The 18,409-nt window shown below is 37.2% G+C and overlaps 1 protein-coding gene across 1 annotated transcript; it reads right to left on the minus strand.

Annotated features, from left to right (window-relative positions):
* Positions 1-1,740: 1,740 nt before the first annotated feature.
* LOC106066199 (uncharacterized) lies at positions 1,741-17,591 on the minus strand. Its single transcript, XM_056022680.1, has 4 exons — positions 16,953-17,591; positions 11,718-11,860; positions 7,055-7,553; positions 1,741-3,961 (listed from the first exon to the last, which is right to left on the minus strand). Exons 2-4 carry the CDS (start codon positions 11,852-11,854, stop codon positions 3,806-3,808), a joined length of 792 nt encoding a protein of 263 aa, XP_055878655.1. The 5' UTR covers positions 11,855-11,860; positions 16,953-17,591; the 3' UTR covers positions 1,741-3,805.
* Between the last annotated feature and the right edge of the window lie 818 nt (positions 17,592-18,409).

Raw genomic sequence — 18,409 nt, forward strand, 5'->3', positions numbered from 1 at the left:
TAGGGCTTCAATACATACACTACGGTCTAAGTTGGTACCCAAGGAACATTCCTGCCTAGTTTTATCAAGATTGGTCAAGCGGTTTTGATGTCTATAAGTAACATACATACATACATACCCCTCACATTCTACTTTATAATATAGATTATGAAGAAGTAATACCATCACGATGGGAAAATGCACATTACTCCAAATACACAAGAGGGTGACTACTAATGTTGTCTTAGACCCAATAGGTCCAGATCCGATTACATTTTGACACTAAGATGTATACTAAACAATGCTATGAATACAGTATACCAGTCCACCAACTCTATTGAGATAATAAAATAGCTTACGACAGTGTCAAATGACATACTACAGGATTTAGAAATACCTAACGTAATGACATGACGTATACATATGACATTAATAAAACATCTCAAACAGTAAAGTCATAGTACAGGGAAAATACTCACGGGAATCTGTGATTAAATGAGGATTAAGACAAGAAGTTACTTTTATGCATGCTCTCTTTCAATTTGACACAAGAAAAGGGTATAATGAATGTACATAAGGGAAACAATTATTAACTACTTCAGGAGAGAAGACAGGGTCGCAACCAACAGGGACAATAAACATCAAGCCTCTACAATACCTTGTCAATGCCGATGACATTTGGGTAAAGAGACCTATAACATTGCTAGCTGGCTTGGACATGTTTATAGAAAGCCACCAGGTCGACTCTCACAAGACATTCTGCATGGTAATCTAATAAAAGGCATGAAAGTCGCCCACTTTTAATGTATACTGATTTAAGCAAATGTGATATGAAGCTCTTCATTAACAGCTGGTAAAAAAAGGCCCAGGATAGATCACATGGAGATCGAACTTAAAGGAAGGGTCTTTGATTGCACACAGCTTACACACCAGAAGTTGAAAGAAGACTGAAAGTGCTACAGTCTGGTGATTACAGATGCCCAAACTGTGACCACAGCTGTGTATGAGGAATGACCTATTTAGCCACATGAGAAGTTTTAAAGGGAAAAGATTGTCTCCCGAGACGCACAATGGCACAGACTATAAATTCCAAAAAATCACTTACTGACAGAAATAAAGAACAAGTCACTCGAAGTAACAGAGCACTCTCTATCACCTACTACTTTCTTAAAAGCAAAACATAATTAAGGAAAGCAAAGAACAATTATTTACAAAACCATGAAAAACAGTAGTTGTGTGTGCAGGACACCGACAAATCGACAGAAAATCTGCTTATACTTGGGAACGGAAAATTCTTAGAAAACAATCTATGGTGCTACACAAGATGAGACAATATGGAGGACACGCACTGCCCATGAGATAAACCAGCTTAAATGAAAATACATCAATAAGGACAGAAATAATAAAGAACAGACTTCGTTAGATAGGTCACCTGAATGCCAGAAAACATAAAAGCAAAAAAATAGTAAACTGTCAAAAAAAAAAAGGCAGGCGACCAAAAACAGACAACGGTTGTTGAAATAGTGTAGCTGTTGATAAGTTTATCATGACAACATTTAAAAAAAAAAGGGGAGGTTTAAGATATCAAATAAAAAAAAAACATTCCTAACTTATAGAATCTTAAAATATCAAATCAATAAAGATATATAAACAAATAATGAAATATTAAGATATTAAATATGTAAAGACAAAAACAAGCTATGAAATCTTAGGATATCAAATCAATAAAGACGGACAAATTATGAAATCAAGACATATAGAAATAGTGAAAAGTTGAGATATTGAACAAGTAATGAAACATACTAAAACAATGTTATCATTTGATATTGAGTTCAATAATCCATGAAATCTTGAGACTTTTAATAATCATGGACATCAAGAAGTTGATAAAATCTTTAAAATTATTTCTAGTTTCATAATATCATAGCCACCCGGTAATTTTGTCCCTTAGCGGGTTGAGGCTTTGTGTTTTGTTTTGTTTTTATTTTGGCGTTTTGTTGCGTTTGAAAAGGCGGGAGAGGGGGTCTGAGAGACAGAGGCGCTGGGTCTTGTCGTGTCTACCTCACCCTGTATTGTTGTGAGGTTGATCGAGGCTTGGGGTTGTCATTTTTTTTATGTTAACGGTTACTTGAGGTCAAGCGTTTTTTGTTTGTTTGTTTGTTTGTGTTTACCTGGTGTGTCCTTGTGGTAAGAATCTCTGGTATGGAACAGTCACGGGGAGAGCGTCTTGTGTTTGTGTTTACCTGGTGTGTCCTTGTGGTAAGAATCTCAGGTATGGAACAGTCACGGGTATGGAACAGTCACGGGTATGGAACAGTCGCGGGGAGAACGTCTTGTGTTTGTTTTTTTTCCACTGTGGCAAGCGCATTTTTTTGTGTGACCTGTTTTGATTTTGTCCCTCTTGAAGACAGAGAAGAGTAGCAGGCTAAGTTATCATTTCTATTAGTAGGTATATCGTGGATATCGATTTTGAGCTATTGCGTTGCTTATCAAGCTTAGATATTAAGTTTTTTTTGACAATGCTAAGGTTTAGTCGTGATTAGTTTTAGTTTGTATAGATTTTTTTTAGCATAGATTTTTTTAGATTTTTTTAGCATAGATTTTTTTAGCATAGATTTTTAAAGATTTTTTTAGCATAGATTTTTTTAGCATAGATTTTTTTAGCATAGATGTTTTTAGCATAGATTTTTTTTATAATAACGATATTTTGGTTATTTGTCTCTTTAGAGTGACAGATCGCGTCGGTAGATAGCAGTCCTAGTCGGCTGTGACAACCTAAGTGTAGAGGGACTGGATAAATGTTAGCAACAGTGGCGAAGACCAGTTAGCAAGACGATGAACGATATAAAGTGATAAGCATCAGATGACATAAACAGCGGCGGTGAAGTCACTAGGAGTGAGTGGTCCGCTTCGGGTGACATCCCTTATCTATATATATAATAATAAACATTTAAAACAAGTTTACTAGATGAAGAATAATTTTTAAAATGCAAAACATTTGTTGAAAACAACAAAGCCAACGACATAGATGTTCTGTTACATATCAAAAGGCATAGAAAAAGGATTTAAAGAAAACAGTTTAAAAAAAAAGGAAAGTAATGGTAAGACAATTCATAACTAAACAATAGTTAACAATTAAAAAGAAGACTGAACAACCACAAAAGTATTAACTTGACACAAATTCAAAATTAAAAGTAAATAGCTTTGATGTGAAAACACGGAAGTGTTGTTATTTCTTGGTATTTTTAAAGACACAATCTTGAGTTTTCTTTGGTACGTTAACAATTGCAAATTTTAGACTTAAAATGGCATATATAGGCTATTTTATGAAAGAGAAGTGCGATGTCATGGTCAAATTCAAGTCCAAGCTGAATAAATCTATTTAGGGATTTTGTTTTCAGCTGAATGCCCAATAAGGTAAAATGGAAATAATTTTTTGAACAAAAGATGATCATTATGCCCATCTGACATAATAGGCATTCTTCGTAATTAACAATAATAATAATAATTATTATTATTATTATTATTATTATTACACAGAAAATGTTCTATTAATTATATAGGCAATGGCTAAAAAAAAGATGTCAACTTTATACTGCTCATAACTGCTGTATAAAATACAAAACCTCTTTTTTTTAATTTTTTCCTAGATCAAATCTTCTCCCAATTAATAAAATAATCTTACTGGAATGGAGGTACTTTGGGTAGAGGCGCCCGTACAAACTGAACATATACTTAAACAAAGAGTGTGATGGTTGCGTCATTTAAAAAAAAAATTATGCTGTTGTCGTTTTTTGCAGAGATGTGTCTGATTCCGCAAAGACTTTTACAAACGTTTCGTTGATTTTGTCGACGTCAATGCTGTTATTTTGGTCCTTGTTATTCTGGTTATTCTGATTGGTGTCAGAGAAACTAGCATTTTGGGCTGTGTCTTTTTCAGGAATGTTGTCTTTAGAGATCGCCGTCTCGTCTCTATTGTCAACTGCAAACAAAAAAAAAATAAAGAAATCAAAAAGATTAATAATAATAAAGAATAAAAATAATAAAAAGCTTACATTTTGTGTAATTGTATCGATGGACCTCATTCACCAATCGCAAACAAACAACATTTATCCACGTGATTCTCAATCTCTTCTATACAAATTACACTTTAATTTTTAATACACAATGGCTATCACGTGACTTTTTTTTTTCGTTTTATTATCAATATTATCACGTGATTAAATGTTCTCCAATGCTTTTCTTTTAACATCTTGGATGTGCAAATGCATTGAGAGCTTTTTGTCTAGGGTGATGCCTTAATACTTAGGCCTATTTTCACGTTGGAGTTGGAGTTCGAATGGGGCCCCAAGAATGTCGATTCCCAGGGGGAACAGGGACCAGGTGGTTTTGGCTACATTGATTCGTATCTGCCATTTGGAACAATACGAGGAGGTCGGCTTGTAATGCTGCCTGAAGTTGGTCAGCTTTCTTCCCGGTTGACCAGAGGACAATATCATCCTCATGTAGCAGTGAGCAGGGCGAATCATTAAGATAGGCCATGAAAAGTATGCATGAGAGGGTGGATCCCTGGGGTAACCCTTGGTGATCCTATTTAAATGCATTAAAAACAGGTTGTCGACTTCCTTTTGAACTCAGAGCACATGTTTTTTTTCAATGGGACTAATTCAATTAACACAATTCCATCTGTCAAATACAAGTTCTTATTTGATGCCAAACAAAATAATTAATAACCAATAGTTAAACTATTTAAAATTTTACAATTTACAACTCTGTCTTGACTATCGCACCATCAGCCTTATAAGACATTCCAGCAAAGTAATGTTAAAAATTATATTAAATCGACTAAAACCGATAGCAGACAAAATCATAGCAGAATAACAAGCAGGTTTTAGACAAGGTCGCAGCACAACAGAACAAATCCTAAACCTCTGTGAAAAATATCTCCAACACCAAGATAATCTTTTCATGTCTTTATTGACTTCAAGAAAGCTTTTGACCGAGTATGGCACGAGGCACTCTCGGCGACAATGGAAAAATACAATATTAATCAAAATATAATCAAAGTTATCCAGAACCTTTACAAGGATGCCACCAGTGCGGTGTACTTCAACAACAACATTGGAGACTGGTTCAATACCTCGGTTGGAGTAAGACAAGGCTGCCTACTTTCACCAACACTCTTCAATATCTTCCTTGAAAGGATAATGGAAGATGCTCTCGAGGGCTATGAAGGTACTGTTAGCATTGCAGGAAGAAGAATTACTAACTTGCGCTTCGCAGATGACATTGACGGCCTAGCAGGGACAGAAGAAGAACTAGCTGACCTAGTGATGCGCATTGACAAGACTTTTGCAGCATATGACATGCAAATAAATGCAGGAAAAAAAAAATTATGACCCCCAATAGCCAACAGGGCTTTATAAGAGGCATCAGTATTTGAGGTGAAAAGCTAACTAGCGTTCGCAGCTTCAAATACCTCGGAGCTATTGTCTCAGATGAGGGAACAAAACCCGAACTATTGGCCCGAATAGCACAGTCCACAGCAGCCCTTTCATAACTTAAAATAATATAAAAAGACAAAGGCTTAGCCCTCGGCACCAAAATCAGACTGATGCGCTCCCTGGACACGGCCACATTTTTATATGCTTGTGAGTCTTGGACGCTGACTGCAGAGCTAGAGTGGAGGATCCTAGCAATGGAATTGAGATGCTACAGAAGGATCCTAGGCATCACATTCAAAGACCGCATCACAAACCAAGAGATTAGAGACAGAGTTACTGCAGCGATCGGACCCAATGATGACCTGCTAACTACTGTGAAAAAAACGCAAGCTTAAAATCTATGGTCATATTACAAGATCTTTGGGGCTCGCAAAGACCTTCCTTCAGGGAACAGCACCAGAAAAAAAGAAGAGGCAGGCAGAAAAATCAATGGGAGGACAACATAAAAGAATGGATAAGCCTGCCATTGAAAGTGGTTCTAAAAGGCAAAAGACAAGAGAGGAATGGAAAAAGACGGTCGACAGATTTTGCTTGGTGCCTCAACGGTCCAACAGACGGGATAGGTAAAGGTAAGATAAAGTTAAACTAATTGTTTAATTTTTTTTAATTAATTCATGTTTGTCAGATACAAGAAATATTTGTAAAAAATTTCAACTTGATCCGAGATTGTATGTGAGAGAAATAATTTGTATAAACTTTTTACGAGACAGACAGACAGACAGACAGAGTAAGTTGATATAAGCTTTGTAAAAAAAAATCCACTAAAGACTTGTCCCACAGCCTTTTACAGATTTCGTTATCATTATGTGTCAAATTATCTTCTCTTCTTAACGTACCAACCTGAGGGCCTTAGTTTGCGTATTTCTAATTAAGTGGATTTGATTCAGATCTAGATCTATGCCAAACTTAGAGAATATCACCTTCACATTTTTTAAAATATTTTCCACGAAAATAAAAGTAGGGTTGGAAAATTGTTATGTTTTGAATAGTTAAAGAAAAAAACATTGTTTATTTTATTTCATGTACATCTAGATTTATACTCTAAGAAATATGAATGCCATAGTAGCTTTGTCAATGACTAAACACTTTGCACTCGTTTTAACCTACATCCAACGAAATCCGAGATAAAGACTTGTAATTAAAGCTAAGAGAACTTCTTTAGTTGTAGACCTAGATTTAAACTAGTTTCATTTGTTTAAATTAGGTAAAATACATCCACTATGACTGACTGTAATGGAATATGAAATGTATGGACTATATTTTGTATTTTCATATAGCTTATTCCATATCACACTATTGATCTGATAAGGATAGGTCTATGGAAATTGATGAAAGAAAAGAATTTTAGTTTAGTGAATATGAAAAATAATTTAAGCAAATAACTGTATATTTTTAAAATCAATTTTAATAATTTTGGTTTCGCGTTTCTGTACACGTGAAAAAATGCGGGCAGGGCATGAACTCCGGACCATCGAGAAGCCAGGACGGCAGTGCAAGGAGCATACCGCACGACCAGGCAGCCACCTGGCCACACTCTTTTTCCATACAATCATAAGAACAATGCTACATACCAACAGACCAACTACGATAAGTGTTGTGCAGACATATATTGCAACCACGATTTCTTGGTATGTAGCCTCATTAGCTGTGGCAGATCTAATGACAGTGGAAATACTAGTAGTACTAGTTGTCGATTCTTGTAAAGTTTCATTATTTGTGCATAATCGTTCACATCGAAATAATGTTAACAGCTCTGCTGTAAAGACTGGAATCCTAAAGTTTAAAGGGCCACTGAACTTTAACTGGGCCATATTTTTTGGGCACGAGCTGCCATAAGCAGAAAGTGCTGTTACAGTACACGGTGTCTCCTTTAAAGATGAACATTCCTTAGTTAGGAAATAATTCTTCAGTCTCTCACATGAGAGTTCTGATTGTAATTTAAAATAGCAAAAGAAGGAATTTGAGTATTGCAGTAGCGAGGTATTCAACATTTGTCGACTTTCAACACTGGTCCCATCCTTCGTATATTTACACTCCTGGCTGATAGACGTGCATAGGCAGGTATGGAACCTATGACAAAAAAATATAAATATTGTAAATAAATTTTATATAATCTTATATTCATTCATAGAAGTCCTATTACACTCATGAAAATCACATAACACTAATTCTCCAACTTGTCGTGAACGAAAACATTAAACAAAAAATAAACTGTTCTTAGTTGCCTAGCCTTTTTCACGATCGAAGCCGAAGAGTTTGAACTTATCAACAACGATTTTACATTCGCAACTTTGACCCAATAAGCTGTTTTTATTTAAGCCGACACATTGAAAAGTACAAGATTAAACTTTTTTAAAGTACTATTTAAACTCTTGGCGCGAATTTTGCTTTTGTAGACCATATAAATTGTATCTAGACTGGACATGGAGATCTTTTAAAACTACAAACAATGTCGTGAAATTGTTTTAAAACGTTGAAACAAGGCATTGTTTTGTAAAGTAGTTATAAGAAGTAAAGTTGTTGTTTTTTTTCAACCCTAACCTATGTAACATATAATTTAATTTTTAGATCTAGATCTAGTAATTGTACATCAAATATAAGAGTACTCTCGTCTCATAATTATTATTTTGCAATTTTTAGATACACAATCTAGCAAGATTTAGGTAATCAATCTATTTAAATGTACATAAGATGATTAAAATCAACATGAATAATTTCGATCTAGGATTTTTAAAACATTATCTCAATGGAAACTAACAGGAAATTGCTATGTTTGATATAATAGCGTGAATATATAGTCCTGTGATTAATATCCCATTCTAAAGAAAAATCCGAGAAATGATTTCGCATTATTTCTAAACTTTGAAAACTAAAGATCATTACTTTTCTACGACAGAAAGCATTGATTGGGGCGACTTCCCTTAGAGCTTGAAAAAGAGTTACGAAAATAAAAATCTATATATATATTGAGTGAACCGAAGAAGGACGTTTTGGCAACGCCGTTTTGGCGACGCCGTTTTGGCCCCGCCGTTTTGGCGCGAAGGTCGTTTTGGCGCGAGCCGTTTTGGCGACGGGACGTTTTGGCGCGAAATACATTATGTACGTTTATTGTATTATTTCTTTTTAAAGAATTATTCATATCTATGTTTTGCATGAGTGTTTGTGTTAAGACATATTTTTCACATATAAATGTAAATGTGTGTTTGTTTTTCACATCATTTTCTATAATAAACATTTTGGCTTGTGTATGTGTGTTTATTAACAGGCACACTTTTATTTTCAAAAAAGTTTTTTAAGATATTACTTTAAAATTAAAAACAAAATGAAACGATGATAGACTAAAAATTGATGCAATTATTTGTTTATATTAACATTGGTTTATTAAATGACTGTATGGTATCTCCAACTATACATACCAAACACTTGCTAATATAAGTAAAAATATAATACATGTACCATGTTTCTCAAAATACTAAGTTAAGTATACATAGACACCATGGTTATTTGCCTAAGTCGCTGGAATTCAAGGGTTCATTAAAAAAAAGCTACGTGCTTATTAAATTATCGTCAAATGATATCTCGCGCCAAAACGTCGCGTCGCCAAAACGGCTCGCGCTAAAACGTCCCGTCGCCAAAACGGCGGGGCCAAAACGGCGGCGCCAAAACGTCACGTACCGTGAGTGAACAGCAGTGTGTCCTGTGTGTAAAAGGAGATCAGTTGAGAGAACAAGTGGCTGGAGTAAAGAACATAAATAGAGACTACTAAAATCATTGTGTTTATTGAAGCTCATGTTGTTTTAGTGGGTCTATTACACGCTTAACCACTTAACCACTATGCCTCCTCCTCCTCCTATATAGAATAGTACCATGATTAAACATTGACATGTCGCAAACTGCGAATACAAAATCTTTTCGGGAATTTAACCGCTGTGGTTTCGATTGTGAAAATGGCTTAGTTCTTATTAAATTAAAGCAGGTTAAATTTCGTTGTTTTTTTTCGTCCAGGGATGTGGGAGAATCAGTGATGTGTCCGTCAGAGCTGAGGATTTTATACAGTGAGATAAGATGACACTCATATTGATAAACTTAATTCATATTAGTTCTCTCAACTGGATTATTTTTCCTTCTCCTTTTTTTTACAAAAATAATACCTTATAAAATACCCAGAAAAAAATAAAGGCACATTTCTTCCATATGACGGGAAATTTTGTAAAAGTGCTCAGTATCTTATAGATTACAGACGTTGCTTCAAAAAGAAGATAATTACGTCCTACCTATTTCATGTGTCAATCTAATCCTTCTTTCCAAACGCTATTGGGTCATGGAATGGTTATCCTGAATCAGCTACACAAACTAACGAATTTGAAGGTTTTAAATACAAAGACACGCGTAGGATGTAATCATCTTCTCTTTTAAGAATCCCCATTATAGGGACCATAAATGGATCTCACTGGAGATTAAGGTAAATATAGTTCAGTGCATAAATAGCTAGCTGTTTAGTGACTTCTGCTGTTTAGTGACTTCTGCTGTTTAGTGACTTCTGCTGTTTAGTGACTTCTGCTGTTTAGTGACTTCTGCTGTTTAGTGTATTCTGCTGTTTAGTGACTTCTGCTTTTTAGTGACTTCTGCTGTTTAGTGTATTCTGCTGTTTAGTGACTTCTGCTGTTTAGTGACTTCTGTTGTTTAGTGTATTCTGCTGTTTAGTGACTTCTGCTGTTTAGTGTATTCTGCTGTTTAGCGACTTCTGCTGTTTAGTGACTTCTGCTTTTAGTGACTACTGCTGTTTAGTGTATTCTGCTGTTTAGTGTATTCTGCTGTTTAGTGTATTCTGCTGTTTAGTTACTTCTGCGGTTTAGTGACTTCTGCTGTTTAGTGACTTCTGCTGTTTAGTGTATTCTGCTGTTTAGTGACTTCTGCTGTTTAGTGTATTCTGCTTTTTTAGTGACTTCTGCTGTTTAGTGACTTCTGCTGTTTAGTGTATTCTGCTGTTTAGTGACTTCTGCTGTTTAGTGACTTCTGCTGTTTAGTGTATTCTAACGTTTAGTGTATTCTGCTGTCTACTGTGTTCTGCTGTTTATTGTATTCTGCTGTTTAATGTATACTGCTGTTTAGTGTATTCCGCTATTTAGTGTATTCTGCAATCTTTCTTATTCTGCTATTTAATGTAGTCTGATGTTTAGTGTATTCTGCTGTTTTGTGTATTCCGCTGTTTAGTGCATTACGCTGTTTAGTGTATTACGTTTTTAGTGTATTACGCTGTTTAGTGTATTCTGCTGTTTAGTGTATTCTGCTGTTTAGTGTATTCCGCTGTTTAGTGTATTATGCGGGTCTATTGTATTCTGCTATTTAATGTATTCTGCTGTTTAGTGTATTCTGTCGATTAGTTTATACTGCTGTTTAGTGTATACTACTGCTTAATGTTTTCTGCTGTTTAGTGTATTCCGCTGTTTAGTGTATTATGCGGGTCTATTGTATTCTGCTATTTAATGTATTCTGCTGTTTAGTGTATTCTGTCTATTAGTTTATACTGCTGTTTAGTGTATACTACTGCTTAATGTTTTCTGCTGTTTAGTGTATTCCGCTGTTTAGTGTATTCCGCTTTTTAGTGTATTCCGCTGTTTATTAAATTCTGCTGTGTAGTGTATTCTGCTGTTTAGTGTATACTGCTGTTTAGTGTATTCTGCTGTTTAGTGTATATTGCTGTTTATTGTATTCTGCTGTTTTGTGTATTCTGCTGTTTTGTGTATTCTGCTGATTAGTGTATTCTGCTGTTTAAGGTATACTGCTGTTTAGTGTATTCTGCTGTTTAGTGTAATCTGCTGTTTAGTGTATTCTGATGTTTAGTGTATTCTGCTGTCTAGTGTGTTTGCTGTTTATTGTATGCTGTTGTTTAGTGTATTCTGCTATTTAGTATATTCTTCTGTTTAGTGTATCCCTCTGTTTAATGTATTCTGCTGTCTATTGTTTTCTATTTAATGTGTTTTGATGTTTAGTGTATTCTACTGTTTAGTGTATTTTGCAGTTGGAAAATATTGCGTTCTCTTTTTGATCTCTTATATTCTTGTTTAATTTTTTTCCTAAACGACGTAAGTTGGTTCTTTAAAACCAAAATGTAACAAGCTGAAGCATCAGATTAAGTATTCAAAAAAAAAATTTTATACAATTTAAAAAAATGAACACTATGACGTTAAGATCGATACATAAAGTTACCATATTAATAATAGCAACACTTACTGCACAATGACACTCTCCTCTAGGACATACACGGCTGATTGTGAACCAAAGTTCACTTCGAAAACAGCTGCTAATTCATTTGATGAAGCAATCAGCATACCAAGGATGAATGGTAGAATCATCTTGACAGGGTTCATTTTGTCCTGATGATATACAAAGACATAATACAGACGTTACTTCAACTTCTCTGAAGTTGGCTAAAACGGTCTGTTTTGTTGTTGTTGTTTTTTTTGGTCAGTAAAAGATTCTTTGCTTGGTTAAAATAGTGGGTACCTTTAGTGATATTCCCTTAGACTTATTCTGTAAGATATTTGGACCCCTTTTAGGGTGGAGCTTATTTATTTATTATTTCACTTACAAAGTCAGCGGGATACATTTTTAAGGCCAAAACAAAATCAACAACCGAGGACAGACGTAGACGGTGAAAAGAATATCTAAATCTACCACCGATTAAAAATACTTATGTCTACGATGAATGTGGCAAAGTATGTAGGTCGCAGCTGGGGCTGCGTATCCACGGGAAATACTGCATTCCTTATTAATCTTCGGACTCGAAATCAAGCGCAATTATATTTTTGATATATATTGAATGATTTTTTTTTTACTCTAGTCTTAGAGTAGATGTTTGAGTTGTTTTTGTTGTTGTTGTTTATTGGCATTGTATTATCTGTTCAGAAGTGTCCTGTATGTACTCCTAATGAAAAATCAGAGCAGGAAGGACTCAATCCTCCCGTAGTGCTCTGGCAAGAAACTGGGCCGTTCAGCGTGTTGCCTCGAGGCTACCATACAAGTCGAGTGACTGCTCAGACACGCCCCCCCCCTTTTTTCTCTCGGAACTGGGGACACTCGTACAAGACGTGCGACACTGTTTCGACGCTCTCTCCACAGTGACAGCATCGGGAGTCAAAGTTCGGGCGGAACCGGGCAAAGTATACCTTAACAGGACAATGGTCCGTCCTACACTGCGCAATGATTGCTTGTTCTGACCTCTTCAGCTGCCACCACGGATCGTCGCGATCTGGGTGACGCATGTGCTGCCAGACACTCTGTGCTCTATTGGATTCCTCCCAGGCTTTTAACCACTTCTCACGAATGAGTGCTCGGATTTGTGCCGTAGCTTGTAGAAACGTGCTTAGTGCTTCGAGGTGTGTGGCTGCTAATGCACCCTCCCTTGCGAGGGTGTCTGCCGTTTCATTGCCCCTCATGCCGCAATGTGATGGCGCTCACTGCATGAAAACGACAGCTCCAATAGCTCGGCGGATGTTATCTGCGGCGCCGATTGCCTCTTCTGTTACGGGCGACCCTCCCCCGACGCTACCTTAAGCTAGGAGACTGGAGCGAGAGTCGGTTACTAAAATAAGTTGACGTTGTCTCTGTCCCTAATAAAAAAGAAGAAACTGTAGTTCCCCCCCAAAAAAATATATATATATTTACTAGGCCTATTGCAGATGGCTTGTCACTCATTTTTCTGTCCTCTCAGCTGAGAGCTTTTGGCAGAGACCAGACTATCGATGTTAGGCCTGAAGTCGCGTCTAGTGGCAAGCCTCAAGGTTGATCTCAGATGCTTTCAGTCAGTCTTGATCGTAATGCTGTTTTGTTGATCTTCATTCTGGAGAAAAACTGTTCGCAAACGTACATACCCCCAAACATCGCTAGAATTCTAGCAGCTGCGCAAAATAAGTTTGGAAACTTCTCTCTGGGAAGAAACTGGTAGAAATCTGGAACACCAACATCAGCGTATTTTTGCTTCAGAACAGTGTCACATTGCAGGTCCAGTAGTTATATCTGGACTTCCTCTGGAACGTTTTTCACGTCAACTGCGAACGGAGTGGCAACAAGGAAAAACTGTCTCCTGTAGTTGTGAATTGAGTGCATTGTGATATTGCGTGATGTCAGTAAGAAAAGCAAGATCCGACGAAAACATTGGGTCACTGAGCTGTGGTATGTCTCTGTCTTTCATTGCCATGAACAATGCTATTTCCCGTCTCAGTTCAAAAAATCTCTGCAGCACTTTTCCACGACTCAACCATCTGACTTCCTTATGATACAGCAACTCTCCGTATTCCGTTTCTAAATCAGCTAGAAATGACACAAACTGTCTGTGATTGAGACCCCGTGCACGTATGAAGTTCACCGTCTTCACGACAACATCCATCACGTTCTTCATTTGTAGACTTTTACCACAGAGTGCTTCTTGGTGTATGGCTGCAAAAGGTCCCGCCAAGCTTCCGTTTCTTTACCATTAATCCAACAAAACCAACCTTCTCTGAACACATTGCTGGTGCACAGTCCGTAGCCACTGAAACACGTTTTTCCAGTTCTCGAAACACGTTGCGCACGTTGTGCAGTTGTAAATCATTTCACGGCTTATATGTGGTCATTGTAAATTTTATATAATTTTTTGAATTCGCGGACGTGGCCGCGGGCCGCACAAAATAGTTTCGCGGGCCACATGCGGCCCGCGGGCCGCGTGTTTGAGACCCCTGTGCCCCATACCCTGGGCCCCATACCCAGATCTATCGGGGTCCCTCAATACCGACCCATCGGTATAACAGAAAATGACATCTGATGGGTAGGACTTATTAGTTAAAGATGCCATGTTTTTGAGAATGGCAGATGTTAAATGTCTCTTAGTGGGGACCGGCAGTCTCCTCCACGGAGGGCATGTACCTATACGTCTGATAGGAACTCTACCCAGTGGAGAGTCCATCTGATATAATCAAATTACCCGCAATGTGGAGGAACGATCGCATCTTGATGCAGTTCCTCTCTCTCCACTGTTGCACTAAGATTGTGGTGGGTAGCTTAGAGTCGCCCCTTTTGTAGCGCTCGTAGGCCGTAAGTACCGCCCTCTCCCTCCTTAAATATAAAGGGGCCACGTTTGTTAAGATTTCGGCAGCGTTTGTTGGGCTTGTCCGAAAGGTGCCACAAATGAACCTTAGGGCCTGTGCTTGTACTCGATCGAGTGATTCGAGGGCAGTTTTACTAGCATATATATATACTTGAACTGTATAGTTGTACTCGATTTGTGATCTTACTGTCCCTAAATACAGTGTGCGTAGCAAGTCAGCTATGGCACCCCACTTTGTGCTGGCCAGCTTTCTTAGTAACGCTAACTTCTCCGAGGCTTTCTCTCAAACATACTGGACGTGCTGGAGCAGGGTAACTCCTAGATATTTTGGCGTGTTTTCACGTTGGAGTCGCAGCCCACCGAGTTGAAGCAAAATACTAAAATCTATGCTAGAAAATTGTCTGAGAAATATATGATGTGTCTGTGTCAGGGCCGGATATAAGTTAAAGGAGGCCCCGGCGCAGGATTTTTGTGGGGGATCTACATTTTTATAAGCTTTAGTGAAAATCTAATTATTAATAATAATAATTATAATTAAAGGCATGATATATTTGAGAAGAAAAAGAGTACTTGTAGATATAATTTATTTTTCTTCTTTATTTTTTTTTTATATTTGATATGCACAATTTAGTTTTTAAAATGTATAAATTTGAGTTTGTCAAGGGGGTAATGCCCTGTGTTGACCTAATGACGTAAATCTGGAGATGAATTTATAGGTTAGGAGAAACTTCGTACGATTTAAAGTATTGTTGGTAAAAATGTAAAATATAGAGATATTTAAGAGATTCTAAATTCAGATATATGTTTAAAACTCTGTTGTGGGGACCCCTCTTTGAAGAACCCAAGGCCTGCCCTCCCTCAAGTCCGGCCCTGGTCTGTATCTTGTTAACTGTAAATATAAAAAAAAAACATTTTAATTTACCACTATAAGGTAATTTATGGTCATCAATCGAGTGTAGCAGTTTTCTAAAGCATTTTGTAATAAACCTTGTGGTGACACTGATGGGGGTAGTGGTGTCACTCGCCAGCGCTAGACGAGCGGTCAACCGTGACGAGTTACGACGGTCAGCCAAGACGGTTCGGGAAGGATCTGTCGTGTGAATAGTGCTCAGTAGCGTCATGAGGGATGTCGTCATGTGATTACTAGAAGGGTCGATCGATGTTCCGTCCGGTTCTAGAAGGCCAGTAGGGACCCTACATAAAGAGCGGAGGTGTCACAGTCAAGACGGTTCGGGAAGGATCTGTCGTGTGAATAGTGCTCAGCACGGTTCAGCAGTGTGGTTCAGCGGTGTGGTTCAGTGCGGAGTACTGTCAAGTACAGTCAAGAGGAACGGCTTCTTGATCTTGGTCTGCGATCGAGTCCGACACGACGAGCCCAGTGTGTGAAGTCAGTCCTGAACGGTTGAACCCAGTGCAAGCCCGGAACGAGACGGAGAGGCCAGTGCAAGAGTTGATACGGCGGTACGTTTGGTCACGGAGAAATTTTTGTACTGCCTGTGTAACGTGTTGCCAATTGTACAGTATTGGTTGTGATTTATTGAACATTAAAGTGCTACGTTACTTTGGAGCCCTGAGTTGTCAAGTTCTTTAAATTAGTGGTGTGTGGTGCAGTTTGAAGAGAGCCTGGATAGTCAGATTCGTCACAATTTACTTTGTTTTTGTATTTTTTTCATACCTAAAACTTGCCAACTTTGAAAACAGGAAATCTACAAGGTAAAAGATCCTCATGAAAATGTACAACCGGCCCCAAGGATAAAATCAATCTAAATAATGTCCAGTTAAATCATTGATGGAATCAACCAGAAAGACAATGCACCGTCGTAAATGTGAAATTATCTATGAAGCGGCCTGCGACCTAGATGGGTCTCAAGTAAATGTTTGTCAAATGTTTGACATGTTTCGGGTGTTCTTCAAAGTTCAAGATAATTTACTTCTTAGTCCAAAGCTCCCACAGAACGACGTGGGATGGCAGCGGGCAGGGTATGAATTTATTAACTCGGGATCATCGAGAAGTTCGAACGACAGCCCAACGCGCATAACGCACGACCAGGTAAACACCCTAAAAAATGAAATGCCTTGATCTAGTCTGCTGAAAAGATGTCGTTGTTTTCTTATTGGGTATTTGTGGCACATTTGCTACATAGATACAAGTTCATCCCCAATTCAGATTGTGTAGCACTATGTCTAGTAAATCAATCGATATTTAATCAATCTATCTAATATTTAAGGGCGATAACATTTAGTTATCTAAACATAAATATAATTTTAAAAAAATGAAAATAAATCATCACAAATTGCTTCAACATATGTATTAAAAGTTTACACATTTTTCCCTTTTCAGTTATGCTGAAAATGTCATTACAGTGAGTTAAAGATCGACTCACCTGTTTAGTGTTTCATATACTTTCATGCTCGAATCACGTCAGTTACATCCATTGCTTCATCAAGTAACTTCATTAAGCTTTTTGATCAGAAATGGTGAGTAGTCGTCTTTACACATTCTAGTACACCTTCTAGTACACATTTTTTTGTATGCGCATTACATTTTTAACGTCATTTTTCCTTGCTTATCTGAAATAAAACATGAGGCTGTTCTAGTTGATCTTTCAATCTTCTTTGACTTATAAGCTACTGGGCAGATGTCTCAATGTCTGTGTTCTTTTCTCTGGGTAGGATTGCTTTGTTGTGTGGAGAGTATTGTTTAAATCGTCATTTCTATTTGGTCCGATTCGCTTCATATTTTTAGATTACGTCTATTGTTTTATTTGTCACAGGACGCCAGGGTAGGGGTCCTAAAGCCAGTGTAGACATACCATTGTCAGTGATGGTGTTAATCCCAGTATTAGAACTGATTCGCGTGCCAGTGTTAAGTTCGTCGTAGCATTGATGCTTCTGTAGTAGATAATCATGCGTGTCTATAGACTAGCTTTCGCTTTAACTGAGTCTGATGTTGTATATGTCTACTGCATTAGTTCGAGAAGGAAAAATATTTAGTTATTTAATTGTTAATATTGTAGATCATATTTATTTTCTTACGAATCTACCCTCGTGACGACGAAAGGGTTGTTTTTAAGACCTATAACAAAAAACAAATATGTTACTAATTAATGTTCGTGTGTTATAAGTAAAAAGCTACTAGATATGCCATTGTATAATCAATACTATAATGTAACATGCAGGTGCGTAGCTGGGTTTGGATGTTTCTGGACTCATCCCTCCAGAAATAAAATTCCCTGAGCCCCTAAAAGATTGTAGCTTTGATTTAGTTTTGATTTAGTTTTGATTTAGTTTGATTGGAGTTTGAGGTGCTCTTCATCCCCTCCCCGGCTTTATTTAAATTGGTAAGTGTTTGGATTCTGATTTTGGCTACTCTCGTGGAATTTTTTTAAAATTTAGTTTTTCATTGGAAGGGGTTTGAGCTCTAACCCTTCTCGGCTACGTTCATGACTGTAACTTAGATTTAGTTTTTCAAAAGAGGGGTGTTTTACGCTACTTCAACACCTTCTCTTTACCCTTTATTTCAATCTAAAATCTTTATTTGGATACACTCATGACATTTGGTGAATTGTTTTGATTTAGTTGTTTTTTTTTCATTTGTTGGGGGTTTAACACCAGCCCCCCCCCCACCCCCGTAGCTACGCTTATGGAATTTGCTAACTAGTTTTAATTTTGTTTTTATTGGAGTGGGTTTACTTCAACCCCTCCACTGCTGGATTGACAGTAGTTTTGCTTTTGTTTTTATTGGAGAGAGTTTTAACCTCAAAACTCCTTTGGCTAGGCTCATGGCTTTTATTGATTTTTTTTTTTTATTGGAGAGGTGTTAAGGTAAAAACTCTATTGG

The sequence above is a fragment of the Biomphalaria glabrata genome, chromosome 3 (genome assembly GCF_947242115.1).
Source record: "Biomphalaria glabrata chromosome 3, xgBioGlab47.1, whole genome shotgun sequence".
In the NCBI taxonomy this organism is placed as follows: domain Eukaryota; kingdom Metazoa; phylum Mollusca; class Gastropoda; family Planorbidae; genus Biomphalaria; species Biomphalaria glabrata.

Bases quoted from the DNA above. Each gene is read 5' to 3' on its own strand.
- LOC106066199 (XM_056022680.1), bottom strand. From the start codon at position 11,854: ATGAACCCTGTCAAGATGATTCTACCATTCATCCTTGGTATGCTGATT. The intron at 7,554-11,717 runs GTAAGTGTTGCT...TTTTTGTCATAG, and splicing joins GAGGAGAGTGTCATTGTGCA to GTTCCATACCTGCCTATGCA. The intron at 3,962-7,054 runs GTATGTAGCATT...TTTTGTTTGCAG, and splicing joins TTATCGTAGTTGGTCTGTTG to TTGACAATAGAGACGAGACG.